Source organism: Paramormyrops kingsleyae, chromosome 8 (genome assembly GCF_048594095.1).
Source record: "Paramormyrops kingsleyae isolate MSU_618 chromosome 8, PKINGS_0.4, whole genome shotgun sequence".
Taxonomy (NCBI): Eukaryota; Metazoa; Chordata; class Actinopteri; order Osteoglossiformes; family Mormyridae; genus Paramormyrops; species Paramormyrops kingsleyae.
In genome coordinates, this window is record NC_132804.1 from 11,805,001 (window position 1) to 11,830,782 (window position 25,782).

The 25,782-nt window shown below is 46.2% G+C and overlaps 4 protein-coding genes across 13 annotated transcripts; 3 read left to right on the forward strand and 1 right to left on the reverse strand.

The window, feature by feature from the left end:
* Positions 1–16: 16 nt before the first annotated feature.
* Positions 17–11,083, forward strand: rbm10 (RNA binding motif protein 10). Of its 10 annotated transcripts, none has more exons than XM_023837448.2 (23): positions 17–165; positions 984–1,058; positions 1,960–2,509; positions 2,640–2,828; positions 3,083–3,152; positions 4,106–4,179; positions 5,612–5,698; positions 5,815–5,875; positions 5,989–6,150; positions 6,236–6,396; positions 6,484–6,581; positions 7,014–7,101; positions 7,215–7,422; positions 7,551–7,666; positions 7,784–7,901; positions 7,983–8,074; positions 8,195–8,365; positions 8,471–8,650; positions 8,749–8,811; positions 8,909–9,109; positions 9,206–9,271; positions 9,348–9,440; positions 9,573–11,083. In XM_023837448.2, the coding sequence occupies exons 2-23, from the start codon at positions 1,042–1,044 to the stop codon at positions 9,573–9,575; spliced, it is 2,868 nt and encodes a 955-aa protein (XP_023693216.1). In that variant the 5' UTR covers positions 17–165; positions 984–1,041; the 3' UTR covers positions 9,576–11,083. The 10 variants fall into 10 exon arrangements, with proteins under 10 accessions (XP_023693216.1, XP_023693210.1, XP_023693212.1 ...); XM_023837442.2 differs by having other exon boundaries at positions 9,348–9,436; XM_023837444.2 differs by having other exon boundaries at positions 8,912–9,109; positions 9,348–9,436.
* Positions 11,084–11,408: 325 nt separating this feature from the next.
* lrrc23 (leucine rich repeat containing 23) lies at positions 11,409–16,185 on the forward strand. Its single transcript, XM_072715235.1, has 8 exons — positions 11,409–12,135; positions 12,259–12,413; positions 12,676–12,785; positions 13,461–13,723; positions 13,836–13,966; positions 14,250–14,386; positions 14,498–14,702; positions 14,831–16,185. Exons 2-8 carry the CDS (start codon positions 12,285–12,287, stop codon positions 14,864–14,866), a joined length of 1,011 nt encoding a protein of 336 aa, XP_072571336.1. The 5' UTR covers positions 11,409–12,135; positions 12,259–12,284; the 3' UTR covers positions 14,867–16,185.
* Positions 16,186–16,276: 91 nt separating this feature from the next.
* tktb (transketolase b) lies at positions 16,277–22,073 on the forward strand. The gene is made up of 14 exons (XM_023837329.2): positions 16,277–16,460; positions 17,296–17,413; positions 17,659–17,772; positions 17,868–17,965; positions 18,401–18,592; positions 18,843–18,970; positions 19,363–19,556; positions 19,714–19,878; positions 19,970–20,126; positions 20,708–20,838; positions 20,926–21,009; positions 21,076–21,172; positions 21,252–21,371; positions 21,438–22,073. Exons 1-14 carry the CDS (start codon positions 16,354–16,356, stop codon positions 21,608–21,610), a joined length of 1,878 nt encoding a protein of 625 aa, XP_023693097.1. The 5' UTR covers positions 16,277–16,353; the 3' UTR covers positions 21,611–22,073.
* A 238-nt stretch (positions 22,074–22,311) lies between these two features.
* On the reverse strand, positions 22,312–25,432 carry tnnc1b (troponin C type 1b (slow)). Its single transcript, XM_023834581.2, has 6 exons — positions 25,276–25,432; positions 23,726–23,756; positions 23,443–23,589; positions 23,190–23,304; positions 22,983–23,119; positions 22,312–22,737 (listed from the first exon to the last, which is right to left on the reverse strand). Exons 1-6 carry the CDS (start codon positions 25,297–25,299, stop codon positions 22,706–22,708), a joined length of 486 nt encoding a protein of 161 aa, XP_023690349.1. The 5' UTR covers positions 25,300–25,432; the 3' UTR covers positions 22,312–22,705.
* Positions 25,433–25,782: the final 350 nt, after the last annotated feature.

The following is a 25,782-nucleotide window of genomic DNA, read 5'->3' on the forward strand; positions in this document are numbered from 1 at the left end:
TGTCTACCAATCATAATCCACGTTCACAGTCTAGTGCCCGCCCTTTTTGTAGTAGCCATTTTATACGAGACAGTTTGGACTGTAATTTAATACTTATTTTTGCGCTAAGTACGTTAATTTTTTTGAAGACATTTATGACTTTTCAACTCCGTCGGTAAAACAAGGGTAAGTATTTTGTTTCGTTGTTCCTAATCAGGGAGAAAATCACACGGTCGTCGGTTGCCTCCCAGGTCTCCGGACGTAGCCTAGCGGGCTAGCATGTTAACGATATCGACTCCGACTGGCGACGCGCTACCTAGCAGGTTAGCATGCCAGCGTTAGCAGCTCCTGCTACTATTATGCGGCTGGTTGGTTAGCTGGTCAGTTAGTTGGTACTAACTGATAACCCTTGAACCAACTTGCCAAGTACTCGTACTGACTCACAGATAACTGGTTAGAGAACGAGAGGGCTGAGTTGCTGGGTGTACTGTCTAAGACTCCGTAAGAACGTTTTCATCGGTAAACTTTAGGTAAACTAACTAATTAACGCTTTGAAGATAAATAGGAGTAGATAATTATATCTACTCCGAAATGTCTTTCATTTAGGCTATTGCGAGGAGTCTGATTTGTGTGTTAGTATTTTAAAAGTAAGCTGATGGCTGTCATTTGTAGTTTTGGTTAACTAGTTTAATTAGTAGCATTTATGGTTTTATCTGACGGATTACAACTTCTGCCCAAGGCCGCCATGTTACGTATGCGAAGTAATTTGATTTTAGCTCCGTATCAGTTACACTGCTAAACACAGTATCAGTGCTGGTTATAGTGTTAAAAACAACCTAAGTCAGTGTCAGTAATATTAAAGAGTATTAGTAAGTCATAGTGTTAGATACGTGTGTCGGTCATAGTGTTGATATGACGTTACTGTTGTTGTTGTACTGAGTATTCCAGTATATCAAGAATCAAATAAAAATGCGCGTGGAATGTCATATTTCCTAACCTTTTAGCTTATGTGGATGCTGTAGCCTCAGTAGACATTGGAGTTGTTGAGCTGGAGGGGGCACCATGGATTACGAGAGACGGTGAGTGTGCTTCCCCTCCTTTTTTCTTATCCTCAATTTCCCATGAATCCTTGGAGGTGCCTGGAAGTAAGAGTAATTTGGAGGATGGTGGCATGTTCACAGGGAAATGTAGGATGATCCACAAACCAGTAAACAAATAAAGTGACTGATTAGTGTGTATAACTGGACGTCGTGCTACCTGTGTCCTGCTGCTAATAGTTAATACGGTCCCGGCATATTGAATTTAAATCAGCAAGTACTTAAGAGCCGATGGCTGGATCATTATTACAGTTCAGCAGTACTATGCAACAATAAAGTGAAGTCAGCTGGGTACCTGAATCTACTGAATGGGCTGGTTACCACATCAATGGATTTTTCTTCTTCTTAATGTCATGGGCATATTCCAAGATGATACTGGCAAGATTCATCAGCTCCAATTGTCAAAGAATGATTTAAGGAGTATGAGGAATCAACTATACACGTAAATTGGCCATCATGGAGTCCTGACCTTAACCCTATTGAAAGTCTTTGAGATGTGCTGATGAAGACTTCATGGAGTGATTCAACTCACCTATCATCAGTATAAGATCTCAACGAGAAATTAATGCAAATCTGGATGAAAAAAATGTTGAGATGTTGCATAAGCACGTGGAAAGAAGGCATTGACAAATGTGCACCTTAAAGCTAAAGGCAGTCCAATGAAATATTAAAATGTGCAACTTTTTTGGTCAGGCAATGTGCTTTTCTCCGTGTACTTTGATAATTATTGTTTAACATTGTGCTGCCTGTACACTGCTTCTAATAATTAATATCTCTTATCTGTACATTGCTGGTAATAACTGTTTTTTTTCTGTGTTTCTTCTACGCGGTCATCAGCAGTTCATTAACGATGTCTAGGCTGTATTTTTTTTTTTCTGAATAGAAGCGGTCGGGGAGACCGCATGGGTCGCTATGGCAATGACTTTGAACATGACTACAGAGACATGGACTACCGAGGGTATGGGCATGAGGATGAAGAGCCTGGGGAATCCTATGAGGACAGGGGGCCCAATGAAAGACTGTACAGGCGAGAAGAGAGAGCAGGTGCCGGGGTCAGAGAGTACAACAGCGGGCTCTTCCCTGACGGCCGGCTGGGTTTCCGGCAACGAGGACCGAGGGGGGAAGACGGCAGGGTGGGAAATGACTTTGCACGTGGCCTCCACTCCCAGACCCACTCCAGATTCCGCCGGGGGGACCACTCCTACGAATTTGACCGAAAGCATGAAGACCATCGCAGGGAGTACCGACCATTCAGGCCAGGGCAGGACATGGCACCTGGAGGTGTTTACCCAGAGGAGGATGAAGACCTGGGGGAGCTGGAGGAGCAAGGAAGCTGGGGCAGGATGGATGCCAGCGCCCCCTCTGGCCAGGAGGAATATGTAGGAATGAGACAAGAGGAGGACAAATACAACCAGGGTCCAGACAAGAGAGCGGTAACTTGTGGGCTTCTCAAGTCTGTCCTCGACTCACTGTTAGAATGTGTCATGACTTCTACCATTGGCTTGACTGCTCCACCATTGTTCATGTTTAACTCTTTGGCTGTGACATATTCTTCATGTGTAGGATTTCTCAGATGTGCCGCAGTCCCGGGGAAGCAGCGAGAGAGGAGAGGGTGGGTACCCTGGTGGCCCAGAGTCCTCAGTTGATTCAGACCTTCGTGACCAGGACTACAGGGCTGATGTGGACCCCAACCAGAGGCCCAGTAACATTATCATGCTTCGGATGCTGCCTCCCAATGCAACAGTCAATGAAGTCAGTGGCCTCTCCGCTGCCAATAAATCTGCCTGTTGTTGTTTATAGGGGTGTTACAGGTTTTATGTAATTAAACATTACCTAAAATTGAATACCTCTTTATTTTACTTATTCACGTTTTAATGCTGGAGTGTAGGACTCCATCTGTTTTTCTTTGATTCTGACTTAAAGAAGCATGTGTTTTAGTTTTTTATTTCAAATATTAGAAAGTTTTTTGTACAAGCAAGTAGCCAATGGAGATGTTCTCTTCCCAGATCCGCTCCCAGCTGCAGAAGCAGGGCATCCAGCCCCGAGAAGTGCGTCTGATGAGGAACAAGTCTTCAGGTGAGCTGGGGGTCCGGCTTGCCTTGCCATATGGTCTCTGCTTGCTTGCTGACTCTCAGTGGAGGTCCAGTGATGACCTTGCATCTAATTTCTAACACAGCACAACAGTACGCTAGGACAGGTGTCTTTTACCCATAATCCTTTTCTTCCTGGATGCACAGTGAGAGATTTCAGTCACCCCCCTTCTCCACCCCCCTCATTCTGTCCTCCATCCCTTTTTGTTTCTCATTCATGATTATCTAACACAAGGTTTTGGTCCTAAATATATTGCTGGCCCTTATTAAAGAGGAGATCGTAACCCCCCCTCCACCCCCCCTCTACCCCCCTCCAACCCCCCCCCCCTGTAAGAAAGGCACTCCATGCACTCCCCATTTCTCCACTCTGTAGCCGCTTTCTTTGCAGGTCTGCTTGCTGTCTAACAAGACCATTGTAAGTATCGTGTGAATGCTGCTGCCCTCTTACTTTGACATGAGCTTAGCTTTTTTTTTTCCTCCCCATGCAGCCTGATTCCAATAACGTTCTGTAGCCAGGACAGGGGGTATTTATGTCTGTGCTGTGTGAGGTCGAATCAGTGTGTGCGGCACTGTAGCCTTGCGTGGAATGAGTGACTGTGCTGTATGTGCATGCAGCTGTTTCACTCCGCACACACCATAGGTGTCTGTACATAGGGAGTGTGAGATAGGAGGTTATGGCAGTGAGCTGGCCTGTCACATAGCCCTGGGTCAGTTACTGTTTATGTGCACAGACTGTAAGGTGTACTCTGTGGGTGAGTGGTAAGTGCAGTCATCTATCTATCTATCTATCTCTCTCTCTCTCTCTCTCTCTCTCTCTATCTCTCTCTCTCATTCTCTCCTTCTCTCTCTCCTCCCTGATGTGAAAGCACTAACCCCTCACTGCGTTGTTGTGTTGTTGTTGTTCTGTCGTCGTGGGCCGGCCGGCGGCTGTGTCTCCAGGTCAGAGCCGAGGATTCGCCTTCGTCGAGTTTAGTCACTTGCAGGAGGCCACCCGCTGGATGGAGACCAACCAGGTCACTTCACACTGCGCACACACGCACACGTACATGCCCACAACGCCTCTCGCCAGGCAAAGGCCGCATGCCGGCCGCACGGCCTGCCTGACCAGTGTTGCCACAGTGAAAGCAGACTCACTATTCTTCATTTTCCCCCTTTGTGTTTTAATGGCTGCAGTATCAGGGTTTTTCCTGGAATTCACACTCTTCTTACATTTACTTCTGTCTGAAAGAACAGACCTGCGTTCACTGACAGCATCAGGTCAGCAGTGAACGCAATACAGCAACCAGTAAGATGCTGGTATCTGTGTTTTGGCTATAGCCCCTCCATACAGACACATCCACGACACCCAAGCCCACCAACTTCTCCTCTTTCCTGTCAATTTGCTTTCTTCAATGAAGTATACATTGTTTAGAATCTCTGTAGTTCCATACGAGCCCTAACTTCCTCGGCCCCCACCCCGTTTCGCCTCCAGAACCTATGTTCCATCGGCATGGTGAAGGTCATGTTGGAATGGAGACAGAACTTGATTTAATTAAATTTTTTGCTCTGTTGGCTTGAAGTATTTGTATGCTAGAAACCCATAGCAATAGAACCTTCATTAACTGCTCAGTGTTGTTTAGTCCTGTGTACCAATGGTAGACGTCTTTAGGGGACTCGCCAAGACATGTACACTGTGATGGCATAACTGCTGACTCCATTTCTGTTCACGTTTAACGAATGGCGTCTGAACCCTCCAGGACAGCTGTCTTTCAAGAAAATCTGAAGGTCTTTTTCATAGTCTATTTTTATGGTTGAGATGCACAAAGGAGGCTCAGTAGATAAACTTCAGACTAGGTTCCAGGGTAGTGGCTGTTTTGGCCCATAAGCCTCTCAATGACTACAGTTTGCCATAAACTGCTGACAAAGGATAGGCCTCAGTCTCTCCTGTTGGCTTTGATGAGGTTCTAGTTGAAGTGAGAGAGTCTGTTTACATGTGGGTCAAAGTCCATCTTATTGTGTGTTATGGAGGCTCTTCCTGCCCCTCAAGGATTTTTTATGGCTTTTGTCAAATTAGTTTTATTCCCCCAGATGAAGCAAATGGGATCAGTGCTTGTCAGGATGGTCCAATTGACACATGGAGGGGACTTTTTAATTATATTTTTAGCCATCTGCAGGTTTCCCCTAGAAGGGGGGGGTTGAGGTTATGGTCTGGAGAGCGAGGTCAGTGCCCGCTCCCACATGTCCCCAGTGGCATGCAGGCCAAGGTCTTGGTCCTTTCTCTAAAGCGGAAGGTGACCTTTCTCTGCGGCTTCCGACCTCTCTCTCGTTTCGGACCTCTCTTGCTCTCACCGGCCTTATTTCCGCCTTTCTCTGATCAGTTGAGGCTCTTCTCTTGGCCCAGCTGCTGGCTGGTGAAACTCACTTTCCTTCTCTATTCCCCCGACTCTCTTTCTGGGTGTGTTTCAGAGGGTCCTCACCATCTTGGGTCAGCGAGTCTCCATGCATTACAGTGACCCCAAGCCCCGTGCCAACGAGGACTGGTCCTGCAACAAGGTGCAGATCGCCCAGCTTTTGCTTGGAACCGTTCCCCTTTTAGACTATGAGCTGAGTGAAGTCGGCATGCTTGCCTTCTGTGCCTCCTGGTAACCCTGAGTGTCCTCCCTCTTTAGTGTGGAGTGCAGAACTTCAAAAGGCGAGAGAAATGTTTCAAGTGTGGGATCCCAAAATCAGGTAGAGTGTGTTTACACCAACCCTGCAGTGGGCTCAGATACTGCTGTGCACTCTCCTCTCACTTGTGCTCTTGTGTTGTGATCTGCTTTACTCATTGGTGTGTCCCTCCCTAGAAGCAGAAGTTAAATTACCCGTGGTGCATAAAGAAGCACTATTAGGCCAGCCAAAGGAGTCAGGAGTTCAGGGCTTGCTGCCGCTGCCCACTATCTACACCCCAGCTGCCCCTATTCTGCCATTGGCAGTGCCTGCCCAGCCGGTGGAGGTAGCCAATGACAGTAAGTATGATCGACTGCTCTGGTATGCTTGGCTGATTAAGACACACACCTTAAGCTGTCTTCACATACAATGGCATGCTCTCAGCTCTGATCCTGAGGAACCTTGGACCTCACACTGCCCTGGAGAGCATCCTGACTGCCCTGGCACCTTTCGCTACACTGTCCCCATCGAATGTGCGCCTCATCAAGGACAAGCAGACGCAGCTCAACCGTGGATTTGCCTTCCTGCAGCTCAGCACCATCGTGGTGAGAGACCTGATTTACTGGCAGTTAGTGTTAACCAGCTGCAGGCTAAATCAAGGCCTCACTCCCATCTCCTGCTGTGTCCTCCAGGAGGCATCCCAGCTGCTCCAGATCCTGCAGGCCCTGCAGCCACCACTGACCATCGATGGGAAGGTCATAGCTGTGGAGTATGCCAAGGGCTCCAAGCGGTAACACTCACATTCCCAAAAGTTTGATGGCTAAATGAACCTTCATGAACCATTTGCCGTATTTTCTAACCTCACTAGATGGTGCTCTCTAATCAAAACAGAGCTCAATACATGCTCTAATGCAATCCAAGAGCACCATCTAGTGGAGTCAAAGAATACAGCATATGGTTCATGAAGTTTCATTTGGCCATCACTACCCTCAAGCACAGCTCTGTACCATCAGCCAGATCTAAACAAGGTGACATTCTTAGGAAAGTAAATCACCACAACCACACATGTTGGAGTGCTCTCCCTCATAACTTTCGACATAAACATGCTTGTTGTGGAGGGGGGTGGCCTTATTTTCTTGTTCATTTGCATATTTCATAACCCATCTACCAGTGAGCTTTCAGCTGTTTGACATGCTTGCCACCTCTGTCTGGTTTCCCTCAGTGACGTGTTCCTGACAGACAGCAGCCGGGTCAGTGCGGTCACCGCAGCCAGCACAGCCATCGCTGCAGCTCAGTGGGCCGTCACTCAGGTACCAGGCTGTGCGCCCTGCCCTCGCTTGTTTGACCCAAATGCTTTGATGTTACTGTTCTCTCTCTGCACTCCCTCCACTGTTTTTTTTTTTCTTTTCTTTTCTTTTCTCAGACAGCACAAAATGCTGCCACTACATCACAAGGGGGCGAGTACAGCCTGTACCAGCAGGGGGCAGACGTGGGCACGTACACCCAGGAGGGGCAGGAGATTCCAGGGTCGGAAGGGCAGGGATATGAAGGAGGGCGTGTGACAGGGGCTGGAGCTGTGCCAGCTGCTCCTGGGGCTGGACTGATGGGAGCATATGGAGGATCCACAGCAGGTGAGGAGGTTCTGTGCCCATTATCCTCAGTGCCAGAGAGCAGGGTGTACTGGTACCGAAAACAAACATGGAAGTGGACAGCTGCTTTTTTGAATATTCTGTTTTGAATGTGAATTTCTGTCTCCAAGCTACAGCTGTAGCATCCTCTGAACCAGAGGCACCAGGAGTGGATGCTTGCCAGGGGCCTCTGGGGGCCACAGCAGCCCAGGCACCCTCCACCCCTGGGGCCACGCAGTCTGCACAGGTACGCTGAAGTAGACCCACAGGCAGCAGAATCGGGAGCTTTGGATAGATGGTGTGAGTGTGAGTAGAGGCAGGAGCACTCAGCAGACGGGTCCCTGACCCAATGCTCCTTCCTCAGGCCGTACTCTATACCCAGGCCCCCACGGCCCAGAAGACTGAGATCATTGGGAAGCCCCAGCCTGCGGCCCCCAGACAGCCAGCGACCCCCGGCACGCCATACGAGTATCAGCAGTACCGTAAGTATGAGAGATACTCCAAGCTGTCGGTGTCTCCCTGCACTTTGCTGTCAGAAACATGCTGTCCCTCTTTCCCTCCAGCTGTGCCAGATGTGTCCACCTACCAGTACGATGAGAACTCTGGCTTCTACTATGACCCGCTGACTGGCCTGTACTACGACGCCACCTCTCAGGTCTGCTGTTTCCTTGTCCGCTCCGATCTGAAATGCACAGCACATGTATGGAGTCTTTAGCTTTATGATTCATGAAGAAGGGCTTCGCACTTATGGTCTGATTCTTTCTGCTTTACACAGTATTACTACAACTCCCACACCCAGCAGTACATGTACTGGGATGGGGAAAAGCAGACCTACACCCCAGCTCCCGCTCAGTCCTCCACGGAGACTTCCTCCGAGTTCCCACCCTGCAACCTGGCTTCTTCCAGCAAGGAGAAGAAGAAACCGAAGACCAAGACGGCTCAGCAGGTACGCAGCTGCCGCAGGAAGGTGACAGGCGCAGTTCTTGTGACCCCGAATCACGAGGTGCGCTTGCTAAATGGTCCCCGGCGTGGCCACACTCTCCTGTCCCAGATTGCGAAGGATATGGAACGTTGGGCCAAGAGCCTGAACAGGCAGAAGGAGAACATGCGCTCAAGCGCTTCCACCTCCTCCCTGCCGGGCCGCGCCGATGACAGGAAGGAGTCCGCCAGCGCCGACGCCGGATATGCCATCCTGGAGAAGAAGGTCGTGCCTGTCCCCCCCATCCCACCCGTAATTCCTTTTTCTTTCTTCTGGTTTTGGTGGGTGTCAGGGGCCTGCTGTCTGGCTCTGTGTCTGTATTCACCCTGCAGCATGTCTCCCATATGCAGGGCACCCTGTTGGAGAGGCCGCAGACCCTGATGGACCAGCTGAAACGAGTGGAGGAGAGAGGGGTGAGGATGGAAGGGGTGTTATCTCGCTGTGTTTTTGTTACATGGTTTCATTTAAGCTGCATGGTTCTTATGCCCTGAAATCCGACCCTCGTCACAGAAGAGCAGCCCCCCTCAGGGCCTGGTGGCCGCCTACAGTGGCGAGAGTGACAGCGAGGAAGAGGGTGGCGGGGAGAAGGGGAGCGTGGACAAGGAGGAGAAACTGACGGACTGGGCCAAACTGGCCTGCCTGCTGTGCAGGAGACAATTCCCCAGCAAGGAAGCCCTTCTCCGGCACCAGCAGCTGTCGGAGCTGCATAAGGTGGGTTTAGAACCCTAGGGGGTGGGGCCAGGTCATGTGGGCGGAGCCAACATGACACTGACCACTCCTCCGCATGTTTCCTTCCCTCCTACACAGCAAAACCTGGAGCAGAGGAAGAGTCGGCAAGCAGAGCAAGACGGCTCAGAGAGACGGGAGGGTGAGGTGTGTACTGGCGCGGTCACATAAGTACGCACGGTGCCGTGCCGCCTGCAGTTTTACAGTGGGCCATTTTTTGCAGCTGAAGTACAGGGATCGAGCTGCAGAAAGGAGGGAGAAGCTTGGTGTTCCAGATCAGCCAGATGCCAAGAAGATGAAGTTCAGCCCCCTGTATGTATGTACACACACCGCTGTAGGCATGTATATATGTATGTATCTATCTGTACTTTACACACATCACTGCTCCTAATGGGCCACTCGCAAGCTTACTTACTGTCTTTCTGTTCTGTTTCAACCCCATTTCCAGTGATGGAGTGTCAGAGACCACCCTGCAGTGATGCTGTGCGGTAGGGCACAGAAGAGCTTTGCAGTGCACAGCAAGGAGAGCGATGGGGTTCCCAGTACTCCCAGTACTCTGGGAGTACTCGTCTCTGCTGACCCGTCCTGAGTGTCCATCCTTCTTCACGCCCCACGTCATATGGTGCGATGGCACCGCAAGCAGTATGGATTCACAGCGGGAGCAGCGACTGTCCTTCCGGAACCTTCCTAAGCTTCGGATGTGCCCTGTGTTGGTGTGAGGAGACGTGAGCAGAGAGACTGTTGCTGCCTTAGCAGACGTGTGGTAGCATCGTGCCGTATTTACAGTGCATCTGTTCAGTACCGCTATACATTTCAAGTCGATGTACAGCCAACGTGCAGGGACCTGTGCTGTGTAAACTGAGCAGCCCTCTGGGTCTACACGTGCATCATTTACAGTGCGTTTACAGCAAGTGGTGGAGCGCCGAACGCTGCTGTCCAGCTGCTGCCTTTTCATTAAAAGTGTGTCTGTCCGTGTCCCTCTATGTGTTTGTTTGGTGATGATGGGTTAAGGTTTCTTCCTGCTTGGTGTGACAGTGACAGGTGACAGTGTATTCGGGTGTCACCCACATTGTTTACATGTTTTTCCAGGTTGGAATGAATCGCAAATGTGACTGCTTTCATACCTGCATTTTCCCTCTTCAGTCTTTATACGTGCTGCCCGCAGTCTCGACGTACTGCTGTCAGTAAAGTGAAAAAAGTTTGAATGGGTATAAGTAGCATAAAATTGGCATAAATTACATGGCATTTAGTTTAGTAACCCTGGGCAGGTGTGTCTTCGGCTGTCGTATTTCCTCTAAAAGCCAGCGTTACCTGTTACACGTGCTAACCCTTTTCTGGGGCTGTTTATATTCAGCCGGAAGGATGGCACAATGTGCACCTCTCTCCCTCAGTCCTGCGAGCGCGGCTCTGGTGCCACCTGGGGCACGTGCATCTCGTCTTCTGTGCCCTCTTCTGTCCTTATGGCCTCCACCCCAGCTGCAACTCTCTGCCACTATCGTCCCAGTACACAAGAAAATGTCTAATGCAGTCAAAGTTAATGAGATTTGAGAACCTAAGCTTCATTTGTACTGTGGCAGCCAAAATGACGTACTACAAGAAATGTTAGTAGTTTTGTATTTTTCAAAGCATGTAAACTATGCATTAAGTGATCCGTATCGCCCCTCAGAATGTAGTGTTCCGTGTTGCACGCTGAACTCGAGCCTTGTGCATCGGTGCTGACACTTCCATGTACGGGCATGTTGTTGTACAATTTGTGTATATATTTTTCCTGTAAGTAATCAGTTGGTTATTAAGTTATTGGTTCCAGATGTTTTGTCTTCTGGCCCAAGCATTCTGTGTATTGTTAATTATGGCAGTGATTGTTCACTTTGTAAATGTACATTTGAGTTCAAAGGTCTAACTTTTGTGTTTAACAATTTTGCTGCTATGTTATTAACCAATGAAACATTTATATTTTTATCTTCGATTGTAATTTGATCTTTTTACGCATGCCTTTTTGGCGACTCAAATTAATTTACTTTACGTGTATCCTAATTGCGTTTGTTTTGTCTCGGAAGTTTGTTATAATTAAAAATGAGTATAAGCAGGATCATCGGCCTGTTTTTAAGTAGGCGAGAAATAAAGTGATATTTCATTGGATTTAGATACATTTCACATTTATTACGTTGCCGGATTACTGCTGCTATCTCAAGCTCTTTTTGCCTTCTGTACATTGCAGAAAGGCAAGTACTATACCTCCGTGAACATGTTTTTCTGTTGATTACAACCGAACCATCAGGCTCCGTGTTCAGATTTATCTTCCGCAATGAGAGGTACGGTATGCAATAGACAAGGCGCTCATAACATACTCGTACAAAAACTTGCGATCCTCAGACAGGAACCTTAACTAAAACGACTTACACGAATATCTATCACTTAAAAATATCGTTAAACAGGATGCAGAAGTGTTCAATTTACTAGGAAATGGCTTGCTACTTGCTTTTACCGTGTTCGTAAACCCCAGGATGATGTAGCATCTATAACTATGTATTTCTTGTTAATTGATAAGTAGTCAAAATGTTACGATTCGTATGTTTACTTTTTCATAGGTTATTGCATATTAGGCGTGTATCGTAAGTAGTTTGTAGCTAAAAGTATTAATCGACTTCGGTCTCTGCACTAAATTCGTTTCTCATTGCTTCGGTCAGTGGGTCTTATGCTAATAAACAAGATACTCCCTCTTTAACCAACCTACCAGATATATGATATGTGACCGAATGTGGATGAATCTTTCAGCACGAACGAACTCAGAAGAACTACATTTTCCATATCACCTACAAACTGGACGCATCCTCTCCCACTGAAACTATTGGCTACCCCCGACATCAGTCATCGATGGTACTTCCCAAACAAGCTGAATGTCGTAATCTCCCTTTGAATCTACTGGCTAACCCCGTTGCTAACCATCTAAGGTCGTTGGCGTCGTTTCCATGGCTACGTTATTACGGGTTTTCAGAAGTTCAGATCACCAGGCACGTATTCTGCAATAATATGTTACTTCATTAACTATGTAGCTGAAAATACAATAAACAGTTAAGCAAAAAAGAAGTGAGCGCACACACACCTACACGTGTTTTTTTTTCTCCTTAATGTAGCAAACTGTACAAAAGTGAAAGAAGCAATGTCAGACATTGAAGAAGAGGAGCTCAGCTTTGGAGAGTCAGAGGAAGTAGAGGAGGAGGAGGACACCAAGGAGGAAGGTGAGGGGGAGCACGAAGGAGAGGATGCCGTGTTAGAGCCAGAAGACCAGGTACAGCTCATGTGGTGAGCTCTCATTAATTACAGTGTGTTGTTGGGTCCAACGTGCCAAACTTTCTTAAAAATCACATCATGTTTAGTTAATCATGTTCTCGATGTGGTTTGCTTACTTTCAGTGTCTGATTTTTCTTGTTTAAAGGCTAGTTTCATGTACGATAAACAAAGGTGTGGTTGTTTCTCTGACAGTTTGTGATTTCAGTACATTCTGGTTTGTGGTCAGTGTCCATAGCACCTGTCTCCCTCTCAATACACAGATTGTTGCCTGCCCAGTCACTCAGGAGATGATCGCTCATGGTCTGTCAATGCTATGTAAGATTGGGAACGGTCTGGCTCACGCTTTTGTCAAAATGGATTTGAGAGACAGGTAAGTGTCCCATCTGCTCCTCTCATCATTTGGATCATTTGGGACTGTGACATACTTATAAGTGTGTCACCTATAAGGGTCCATGTTGGCTTAAGCAGAGAAGCTTAACTGCTGTAGCACCCCTGTGTTTTGCCTCCTGCCCCTGTTTACATCTCGGCATGGATTAAATAGATCATGTAGTACTGTCTTTAGATACGGTACCAGTGAAAAGTATGGACACACGTACCCATAAAAAGGTTTATTTGTACTATTCTCTATATTTTAGAATAATTAGACATCAATATTATAAAATAACATATATAGAATTATGCACTGGCCAAAAAACTTTATTTGTTGGGGGGGCAACTATATGGGTTGGGTCTTCAAATCCTGTGATCGGCAGAGTGATCCCACCACTACCCCCTTGAGCAAAGCTACACCAGTTTCATGAGGTTACCTTCTACAATGCTTTTCTAGCTGTCCATATGGTGAGAACTCATTGGCTGCTTTTCCTTCACTCTTTGGTCAAACTCTTCCCAAACCATCTCTACTGTGTTTATGTCATATCATGTGACACTAGCACTCTCCTTTGTAGGTGGCTTGGTGTGTCCAAATTTTTGACTGGTACTGGGAACCTTTCTGCCGACGAAATATGCAACCCAACCCTGAATACCCCACTCTTTTTCCTGTTGCCAGGAGACTGACAGACATCGCTCTGCTTAGCAACTTTGTCCACCTGCGGTTCCTGGACATCTCATCCAATTGTCTGTCAGACTTGTCTCCACTGGCAGCGCTCACGCAACTTCTCTGGCTGAACGTGGATGGAAATCGGGTGGAGAGTTTGGCCGGCCAGCCAATGAACCAAATGGCCTATTTACAATGCCTCAGTATGGCAACCAATCGTATCCATAGTCCTGAGGGCCTCAAAGGTCTGGCCCTAGAGAGCCTCAATCTGATTGGTCAGTGTCAGACACATTCAGTCTGGGTGGATGATCAGTTTTGACAGTAAACCTTTGGGGTCAATCTGTCACAATTCTTGCCACTTAACACTGAAAGAACGTCTCTCCTCAGGTAACAGCATTCGGCGAATGTCAGGTCTGCAATGTGACAGACTGGGAAACTTAGTGACTCTGGAACTGAGAGGGAATAAGCTGGAGACGACAGATGGCATCCAGCTGCCAAATCTGCGCAGACTCTACCTGGTATAGTCTTCTCACACCAGAGGGCCTATCTGTGAAGACTCCAGGGAGCCTTGTTATGCAGTCAATTAAAAAAAATACATCTGCTTCTTTACTCCACTGATATAATGTAACCCAAATCCCCCAGCATCTGCTTAAGCTGGACTGTGTTCTTAACCTGTATTTTACCTGTGCTGACTCCACCTGGTAGACCTCTCTCACAATTCAGGGTCTACTTGCTGTAATATCAGTAGCAAAATGAAACATTCCTGCTAATCATTCAACCTCTCTTCTACGGCCAGTTTAGGCTCAGAACCGCATTAAGCAGCTGAAGGGACTGGACCATCTGGAGCGACTTACCACCCTGCACCTGCGGGACAACCAGTTGGAGATCCTAGATGGCATGAGTGCCAACATGAAGGCTCTACAGTACCTGAACATCAGGTAGCACCAGTGGAACCGTGGCTGTCCTTGGTACTGTGTGGAGAGCCCAGCCAGCTTCTGGTTACACCTTCACTGGAGATGATGCTAATTGGTGATGGTCTTTCTCACCAGGGGTAACCTGGTGTCCTCCCAGAAAGCTCTGCACTCTCTGACAAGTGTATCAGGCACCTTGCAGACGCTAGTTTTGTCTGAGAACCCGCTGGCTGAGGCCGAGGATTACCGTCTGCATTTGCTGGCCCGGCTGCCCCTGCTGGAGAGGTTGGACAAGAAGCCTGTCACAGCAGACGAGAGGGAGGAGGCCCAGGCTGTGCTCAGGGTCAGATGTTCATTTGCAGTGGGTGGGCCCAGGGGAATGCTGAGGCAACATAAAGCATGTATGTGTGTGTTATTTTTATGAGAGTGAAACAGGGGGAGTCATCTAAACAGTTCATTTTTCCTTTTTAGGAATTTGAAGAAGATGACATCTTGGAACAAGATTAGTCACATCTACAAGGGATGTGACTTAAGCCGTGATATTCTTTTCACATCTCTTGAACCATGCAGGAATCAGTCCTTAAGTTCAGTTTTAGCTTGTTTCTAAGCTCTGTCCACATCACTGAAATCAATGTGGTTGGTTTATCATATTTTCATTGGTTCCATTAAAGTGTCTAATAACCTAGTTTTTCTCTTCTAAACTTAAAAAAATAATAATTAAGTGCACATTATTATAATCAAGGCTGCCAACTCTCACGCATCTTGAGTGACTTTCATACTTTGACTCACGCTCATGCAATAATTCTTATGGCAAATCTATATTATTCCATTATGAACCTAAAATTAGCTACGTCAAAAGCATTGGGGTAGTTTGCAAACCATACAGTCTATTTACAAGGTAATAAAACTGTCACATACATGTAAATATCTGTGCATGTATGTGCAGACTTGTCTTGAATTGACAATCTCACTCCAGCCAGCTGACCAAAGTTGCCAACCCTGTTATAATCATTATTGTCTTCCAAACACAATGGTCTTTCAAAGAACAGGTCATTTCATTGCATAATGGTTGTGCGTTCTATTCTGATTACGTTAGGGTTTCAAGCAGACACATTGGTTAGTCTGGAGGCAGACAAATGTACATATTAATCAGACAAATTATAGTACAGGCAGGCTTTTATTATATCTGGAAGATATAAAATTATATATGGAATAGTGGAACAGGTGTTGGTGTGGGAAACAGAGAAGCTCATCCTGTAGTCTGTGTGGATCCGAATGCCCCGGTGCAGTAATGCTGACAGTGTGCTGTAAAACCAAGGTCCTGACTCTGTGGGCATCCTTTATGGGGTGGTACCCTCATGTCCTGGCTAAATTGCCCACTGTAGCCCTTTCAAATCTGGCCTCCTGATCATTCCCTATATCTAACTGGTGAATTCTCTCCTGTGCCTTCACCACCTTAGCTACTGTATGGTGAGCATACTGGTGCAGGATGGCTGCCTTTGTGTCATCCAGGTGGGGGCTACATAGTGGTGGTAGTTAAAGTGGCTCCCCGTTGCTTCAGTAAAGCGCTTTGGGTGTTGTGAAAAAGCACTATATAAATGCAACATTCATTCATCTGTGTTCATAATCCATTATCCTTGATTAAGCCGCTGGATCAGCATAATGTAATAAGAAGATATGACATTACATATTTTTATTTAAAAAAAAAATATCAGGAAATTATTGTTTGGATGTTACAGCGTAAAAGCTGATAATTGTGAAACATCATGTAAAAACAATCTACATAATTCCGCGAATTAAAAATGGACGAAACATATGCCAAAAACTTAAGTTTCAAGCGTCTGCATTGCTCGGGGGTGGGGAGGGGCAATGCAGAGTCGGACCATGTGCCCCGTGGGAGGAAACGTGGGCTGGGCTATGTGAGGATATAAGTTTAAAACCTGCGGATCAAGGCATTCATCTCCTGGTGAAGGCATAGAGAAGCTTTGGACGAGATGGCGAGCTACGAGAAGCCATCTGATGCAGTCTTACAGGCTCTTCAAGATGTGGCCAACAAACTGAGGATTCACTCCATCAACGCGACATGCGCCTCCAACTCCGGGTGAATTTCTTCCCCTTAAACTTATGTAATTCCCTCGTATTTCCACTAATTTCCAGTCCGCATTTATTCACGCAGTGAGCTCACAGACTTCTTTTTTTTTTTTTTTTTTTTTTTTTTTTACTGACTGTGACTATTTTGTCGATTGAAATTTTCTGTACATGGTGTCAACTCGTTTACTGCCGAAATACTACTTCGGTGTGATAATGGTACAAAAGCCGATATAAATTTACCCAAATCCCCCTGGCGTATGCTAAACGCGGCTGGACTGCGTTATAGGTTTAGCACTGTGTTTCTTAAATCGCGTTAATTTATCCTAATGAGCAGGCTCCCCGTCTGCCATTTAACATGCGTTACCTGCTGGTTTAATGGAGTTCTGTGGGACCGACCGCTACCCCCGGAGTAATCTACGAGTATTACCGGACTGGGTTTGGTTGTGCTAGAGCTAGACCAATACGCTGAAAAGTATATTTGCGTTACGCCGATTAAATCCCATGTGGTTATGCTGACCTCATGGCTGCCATAACGGTACTCACCCACTGATCTTGTCTTTACCTCAAAGTTTGGAAAAAGTGAACAAGAATCCCTAACTGATCTGTGAGAGAATTACTTGCATCTGACAATGATTTTAAAGCATGTTGTGAATGTAAATCCCTACTTTTGTTCATGTCCCATCTTGCCCTGTCAAATGTGTGTAATACTATTTATTTGAAACGACACTCATTTGCTTGTGCTGCAACTTCTGATGGAGGGCAGTAATGTACTTGTGATTGTCTTAGTTCAGCTGTGTTGAACCACCCTGACACCCAGTAAGTTCAAGTTCTGCTTCCTACTCCAGACACCCCACCTCATGTTGCAGTGCCGCAGAGATCATGTCTGTGCTTTTCTTCCACACGATGCGCTACAAGACGAAGGACCCATGCAGTCCTTGCAATGACCGCTTTGTCATGTCCAAGGTGGGCTACTGCTGTCTGGTTGTATTGTTTCCTTATCCCTTGTCTTCTACCGATAAGTGTGCAATCTGTACCTGACTGAGCTTGATTACTGATCTGCAGTCTATGCCAATCTGCTCTAAGCCATTACCCTTGCATTGATTTAAGCATATTTGTTTGCTAGTTTAGCAAGTGAACCAAATATTGGCAAAACTGCAACGTAAACTCTGACCCTGAAGTTGCTTCATTACCTTCCCTCCCCAATCCAGGGTCATGCTGCACCTATCCTCTATGCTGCTTGGGTAGAAGCTGGATTTCTGGAGGAGTCGAAGCTCCTTGATCTGCGCAAGATCAACTGTGAGCTGGAGGGCCACCCAACACCAGTAAGACCCTCTGCTTTGCCATGCATCACTCTGCTGTGATCCCTCCAGCGATGGAAGGTGGTGCTGTTTGACTTAATTTCTTCTCTGCTCTACAGAGGCTGCCATTTGTTGACGTAGCAACTGGTTCCTTGGGTCAGGGTTTGGGTGCTGCATGTGGAATGGCTTACACTGGAAAATATTTTGACAAGTCCAGGTATTTCAGCCCTAACTGAGATGCTTATGTTTAAATTAGTCTCTCTGGTAATCAGAATGGGAATTGGCTTTATCTACAAGTACTGATAAACCTGTTTGACTGACAGAATATAATCTCACACTCTGGTCCCAAACTTCATCATAACCTGTTACCTCTAGAATCCTCTAGATCACTGTTTCCCAGCCCAGTCCTTGGGGACCACCAGGACCAGTCCAGGTTGGGAGAGGGCAAAAATGTGGACTGGCTGGGGATTCCTGAGGACTGGGTTGAGAGATGCTGTTCTAGATCATTTAAGCTGCATGTGAATTACTTCTCGTTTGTTGCATTTAAACATCAGTTTGCATGAGGCTTAAGTGGTGAAACATTATCAGTAGTCACTTCTTGCCGTTTGTTAACTGCATTTGCTCTTGCTTCTCCCCCAATGTCCTGTTTCAGCTACCGTGTGTACTGCCTGCTTGGTGATGGTGAGTGCTCTGAGGGTGCAGTGTGGGAGGCCATGGCCTTTGCTTCCCACTACCGCCTGGACAACCTGGTGGCCATTGTGGATGTGAATCGTCTAGGGCAGAGTGAGGCTACACCACTGCAGCATGATATGGACATTTACCTCAAGCGCTGTGAAGCCTTTGGGTATGTGGACCATGGAGTCGGAGTGAAAATGCTTGTGGTCCAAATACTACTGAGACCCCTCCAGTCTTGAATCATTACTTTAGAATTGCACAGGGCCAAACTTCCATTAGTGGTCAGCAGTGACCATAAAGTTTGGATGAGTTCATAAACTGTATAGCATTTGTTTGCCTGTTAATGACTTGTGCATCCCCATGAATGGGGGTGGTGTCTGGCCTCACTGTAGTTATTCAGCCCCTGTGTATCCCCACAGCTGGAACACGTGTGTAGTGGATGGCCACAACATCCCAGAGCTCTGCCAGGTGCTGTTGCAGGCCCAGCATGTGAAGGAGAGGCCAACTGCCATCATTGCCAGAACTTTCAAAGGCAAAGGCCTGAAAGGTGTGGGAGCCCCCTACTGGAAACTGGGTCGATGTCTGTTTTTTAAAGGGATGGGGACCTTGGGTACCTTAAATGGCCTAAATGTCTCCCAGTCCAGTCCTTGAGGGACCTGCAGACAGTCCATGTATTTTTTTTCCAAATAGAAGCTAGGAAGGCAAAAACATGGACTGTCTGTGGGTCCCTGAGGACTGGGTTGGGGAAACCTTAGCCTAGATTCCTGAAACTTGTGAATTTATTCTGTGGTCCTGCTTCAATTACAGGGTGAATTATAAGTGGTAACCTTTCTCTGGGATTGAATATCCTGGAGTTTTCCACTTGCCAGCTTTTTGTTAAGGTATTCCTTGGAGCTAACAAAGTGATTGTAGGTCCTACTTTTGTTCCTTTTTAATCAGGAATTGAGAATGAGGATAACTGGCATGGCAAGCCCCTCCCAAAGGACAGTGTAGATGGCTTCCTATCAGAACTCTGGGGGCTGATCAAGACAGACAAACCCCCCTGTCCAGTGTTGCCTAAAGAGGATGCTGCTGCTTTGGAGAGTGGTCCCATCAGCTTGCCTTCACCACCTGCATTCACACTTGGTGATAAGGTGAGTGGATGTGGCTTGTCACTTATCCAAATGAGGTCAGTGTTGCTGTTCTAGAATTACTTAGCCAAGCACTGTTGGAACTCTAAATCATGTAACAAAATACAACATTGAAAGCTTGCTGGAGGGAGTCCAAGAACTTGCCATTCTGTTTCTGTAGGTGGCAACAAGACGTGCTTATGGTGTTGCTCTTGCAAAGTTGGGGCAGGCCTGCCAGCGCATTGTAGCTCTGGATGGCGACACAAAGAACTCCACCTTTGCAGAGACCTTCAAGAAAACCCACCCAGAGCGCTACATTGAGTGCTTCATTGCAGAGCAAAATATGGTGAGGCCTAATGTCCAAACTTTATTTCTGTTCCACAGACACTTTGAAGGCGGAATCACTCAGGCTACAACTATGCTAATCTCCACCTCAGGTTAGTGTGGCTGTTGGCTGTGCCGCACGGAATCGCTGTGTGCCATTTGCCAGCACCTTTGGTGCCTTCCTGTCCCGTGCCTACGATCAGATCCGCATGGCGGCCATCTCCCAGTCGAACATCAACTTGGTTGGCTCACATTGTGGGGTTTCCATTGGTAGGTCCTCAAACAACCCACTACATCCTATTAACCAGGTATCATTCTTTCCTATTATACTTTTCAACCATATGAATAGGATGAAGAAATGGACTTCTGCATGTGTGGGTGGGATGAGTTTGACAAAACTATAGTGTGAATAAGTGGTTGCAGCTGGTAATCACAGTACCTCGTTGGGTAACGCTTGCTTTAAACCTCTAGGGATGAGGAATTGAATCTTGCTTGTGAGACTGGGAGAAGATTTCACATGCATGGGTTTCATCCAGTTACTCAAGTGTCATTCGTGCCCTGCAATAGACTGGCATCCCACTTGGGGTGGTGTACCATTACCTTGTTTCCTGTGCTGCCTGGGAAACTCCAGGCCCAACCCGTCAAGATCGAGTGGTTGTAAGACTTTGGCATCAGAACAACCTAGTAAAGGAAATGCTGAATCCTAAGGTCAAATAGCTTAAGATCATTTTTTTTTTTCTTCCTTAAACCGAACATCCTTTTATTCAACCCCCATTAATTTGGAGCTTGGTCTGTCAAGTGACTGGGCTTTGCAGACATGGCTTTAGATTGGAACCTCTACCTGTGTTCAGGTGAAGATGGACCCTCCCAGATGGCCCTGGAGGACCTGGCCATGTTCAGAGCTATTCCTACCTGTACAATCTTCTACCCCTGTGATGCAGTCTCCACAGAGAGGTCTGTGGAGCTGGCTGCTAATAAAAAGGTGAGGGATGGAAACTCCAAGGATGTTGTCATGGGACATGAATCCATCTACCACTAAGATTTTCTTAATGTGCTGCCATCCTCTTAGGGAATTTGCTTCATCAGGACCAGTCGGCCAGACACTCCTGTGATCTACCCACCAGAGGAGAAGTTTGAAGTGGGATATGCCAAGGTAAGTGAGAACATTCTGTTGGTTACAGTGTACTCTTAACACTGTTTTAACCTAATTTTTGTGTAGGTGGTGCGCCAGTCTGACAGTGACAAAGTAACAATCATTGGTGCTGGTGTGACTCTGCATGAAGCTCTGGCTGCAGCTGATCTCCTAGCCAGTGAGGGTAATGGCAGTTCTTGCATGTATAGCAGGGTACCACCGAGACTAGTATTGTTTCACAAACAGCATCTAATCTATTGTAGGTATGAATGTCAGGGTTATTGACCCATTTACCATCAAACCACTGGATGCTGACACCATTGTGTCCAGTGCTCGGGCCACAGCTGGGAAAGTACTTACTGTGGAGGATCACTACAGAGAAGGTGAGCCCCAGAGCCGAGGTGCTGAGCTTGTATCGCTGTGCAGTTTCTCATGTGTACTCTCCTCAGGTGGCCTGGGTGAAGCTGTGCGCTTTGCAGTAGCTGGAGAGCCTGGCATCACTGTGCAGTGCCTAGCAGTTACAGAAGTACCCCGAAGCGGGAAGCCCCAGGAGCTACTGGACCTGTATGGCATTGGTGCCAAGGCCATTGTGGCTGCAGTCAGAATGACCTTTGCCAACTGAAAGAATGGAACCTCTGTGGCTCACTGTCCTTTCTGATGTCAGTATATCCATGTGTTCAGTGCTAGAGCCAGTCATTTTAGGGGTGTCCCTTGTAATAAGGACAAATGCAGCAACTACATTAAATGGGACAGTCATCTAAATTTCAAGTCTGATCAAAGCTTGCTGTAAGAATTCAGGTGATGTGTAAAATCTGGGTGGGGGAACCTGAGGTACTTCGACAGCCTCAGCAATGTATGCTGTAGAGGTTGTTCCTCAGCCCTTAATGCATTCAAACATCTTCAGCTTAGCCTCAGAACATTCCATAGTTTTGGTGAACATTGCCTGAGCTGAAGGTCTAAAAGTGGAACATCACAAGCACTTAAATGCATGATACCTTTTGATATGAAGCTTGGTCACCTCAGAGGGTGCTTTTTTTCTACTGCTGTACTCATGGCATAAGGAACAATAAACCAGTTTCATGAGAGACTTGTCTGTTTCATGTAATGGAAGCAGGTGCATGTGGAGGTCAGCTTCTGTCTGTACTTTGGTGAGGGGTTTAAATGATGAATTCTGGGACAGCTTTTCCTTCAAAAGGCAAAAATCTGTATTATGAACTCTACTACTTGGAGTGGGGTTACACATTATATTGATGGCCAAAAGACGCTTCATTGAACCATTTGTGTGTGTTTTTGTTTTTTTTTAATCCCCATTTCATGGTGCTCTTGGTTTGCAGTGGGGCATGTGTTGAGGCTTTCTTTTTTTTTTTTAATAGAGCACCATCTTGTGTGATCACAAAATACAGCAAATGGTTCATGAAGCTTAATTTGGCCATCACTAGTAAATAACTAGTATGCAAAAGTGTTGCCTTTTACAAGAGGCACCTTGTGACACCCACCCCCCCCCCCCCATTGGAATTACAAGTGGGTGTTTTCCTTTTTGTAAAGGTTTGGATTTCATCACACAGGCTTGACTATCCGAGTAGAAATGCAGGATGTGAACAGTCCAACCTCGATGCTTGGCTGTCTTTGGTCAGGGCAAGGGGAAATATTGGGCTGTTTTAATCAATCTTGAGTTTCTGAAATCTGGACGAGTCTTGAAGTCCATTGTAGTGGGGATCTACTCAACTCCCTTCATAAATTCCAAGAACTCTGCAGATTAAAAATGAATAAGCAGATTACATTTGGCAGCTTGAGAATTTACAAATGCTTGCTAGTTTTATGTATATGAGTTAATGTGGTTCTAGGGTTTAGTTTGTTTTGAATGTATTAAGTCAATGTCGCTTAAGCTAAAGGTGCTTAATATGTGCCAAAACATATCTCCAGTGAACAGCTGTTTGTGTGCTGATTTCTCATCTTTGTTTTGTTTCACTGATATGACTTTGGGCCACACTCACCATCATAATCAATCTTTCCATCATTGTTTTTGTCCCCATCCTTCATTAGCTCTTCTATGTCATCCTCTGTGATTGGTTCACCAGTTGCTTCCAGCATATTCTTTAGCTCTTCCAGGTCAATATAGCCATCTCCATTTCTGTGAAATAGGAAATGCAATCTTCAACTGTACCTTTTTGGGTGGTGATTATACAGACTGATGGACTTACTTGTCAAACATGCGGAAGAGTTCGGCCAGCTCCTCCTCCGATTTTCCTTTGCTCTCCTCCTTCATGCAGCGTACCATCATCACCAGAAACTCATCAAAGTCTACCGTCCCGCTTCCTGACAGGGAATACGCAAACTCAGCCTTGGTTTTCCTCCATCTGTAGCACTGAGTATGTTTAGCCCTTATACAGGTGAAGAAAGTCAGTGTTCCTAATAGCAGCCCTTTATAAGCAGGTAATATAGCATGGTCCCTACCATCCTCATCTACTTCATCAATCATCTCCTGCAGCTCCTCAGCAGTTGGATTCTGGCCCAGCATGCGCATCACCTTCCCCAGTTCCTTGGTGCTGATGCAGCCATCCTCCGCATCCTGGACGAAAATGTCGAAGGCAGCCTTGAATTCTAAGGGTGATAAAAATGAGCAACAGTTTCTTCAAGGAACTGCACTATATGGATTTCAAGACATTTCATATTTATTCCAGGGTTCCAGTGTGACTGCATTTTTTTTAATTTAAGCATAGTATAAGCAAATGCTTACCATTTTTCTGCTCTTCTGTTAAGTTCTCAACCTGTTGGCAATGAACAAGGAACATAAGGAAGTTTTAGTGAAATTAGTTTTTCCTTATAAATTTTGCAAATGTTTATAATATTCCACTCAAATTCCAGTTCATTAATTGCAAAAATATGGAATGTGAATCTTGGCTGTATATAAATCCATAATATACCACTACATGGAAACATTACATTATGTTTTATTTATTTATTAGACACATTTATTGAAAGCGAAGCACGACAGAGGCAGCAGGGTAAACCACCCCATGGACCAATCAGGATTAAGGACCTTGCTCAGTGGCCCAGTGGTGAATTCTGTCTGCTGACCCTGACATTTGAATGGCTACCTTCCGATAAAAGGTACAGCCACGTACCACCCCCACATGCTCTTTATTTTTTGTGCTGGTGAAATTATAATTCTATGAGCTATATTCAACACAATGTAGATTCCATAACGCAGATCCCTGTCGTTGGGGAGCTCAGTCTTAAAGCCTGAGATAGTTTCCCTGAATGGAAACTGAATAGTGTCTCTGCTGGAACCCAGCCCAGCACTGAGTGCATGGAGCTGTTTGGTCCATCTTGAACTGGGGGTCAGGTTTCTCCCTGCTGGTTTAGTCACATTGCTCTAGGGGGTAAACTGACAGCTGTTTCTAACAATCCTGCATTAATCCTGCTTTACTTCTCACAAGCATGGAGGTAACGCCACATAAGGACACACAAAGCCTTCTGATAGGACGATATAATTGAACTAACAATATTCTCCTTTTTGCACTGTTAGTGTTTCCTCCCTGGATGGAACTGTGAACAACTTTGTTGGGTAATCTCTGCTGGTTGTAAATCAGCCAGCTGACACTAGGATAGGACACAAGGACACTTATCATGCTTGTCAAATCCTGAAAACCAGTCCTGCTTAATTTAAGAGAAGGTCTATTTTTCTTACCAAAATACAGTTATGATCTTATCTGAGGAGAGCGAGGAAAATTCAGGACAGAATATAATAACCTCTTTGACTCTTCATTTTGGATTTGACTTGACCAGCTTAAGAGAAAAAGTAGATTTTTGTAGAAGTCTCATGAAAATGGAATGCATAAGAATCCATCGGTCACGCCGGACTGGTGGTAGATGGCTTGTAGCTCAGCTGTAACTCTGCCCTCGTTCATTAGGAGCTCAGTGTACTGCAGTGGTATCAGGACACAGCTGTGAGGACGCCGTTATAACCCAACACAGAGTCCTCCTGCCACACAAATGCTGACACTTACCGCTATACCGATATTTTATTTTTTGCATTTTATTGAAGCTGTAAGAAGCCTAGCTGCACTTATGCCTGGTTGACTCCTTCACTGTACGTATGTTTGTAATGTGCTATTTGCCTCACTTGTAAATCGCTTTGGACAAAAGCATCTGCTAAATATGTAAAATGTAAATATACAGTCCTAGACACAATTCCCAGCGTACTGCACTTACATGCTCTCATCATATGATATATATCTCTCTCCCCCTCATGCCCATGTCGGAGTGGCCCCCATCTCCACTCACCGCTGCTTTATACACATCATCCATGGCTCTTGGTTCAGCTTCACTCTCTGTTGGACACAAACTCCAAAGGGGCAGACGCAGGACAAAGGCCTCAGGTCCTGCCTGTCACGGCCTTTATTGTTGGAATGACATCCCACCCACTTATGCACAGATATAATTAGATGAGGAACTAAGACAAAAGAACAAATGGATTTGGCTGGACTGGGACTGGGGAATGTAGGGTGTTGACCTGGACTGGAGGTATGGGCGAATAGAAATCTCCTAAATACCAGCTATAGATAGTACAGGGATGCCCTTATCTGTGCATCTGCGCTATTGCTAAAGTCATTGACCTGGGATGCAGAAAATGGACTGCTTTTCTCTGATTTTTGCTGCCACGTGCTATAGAGTGTTATGTTGTTCGATGTGTCTGTTGACACGCTGTCATCATATTTGAATGACCTGCTGCCTTGGTGTCTCAGAAGATAATGCTGTTGCTGGGCAACCATTGAGGAGTGGTTTTGAGTG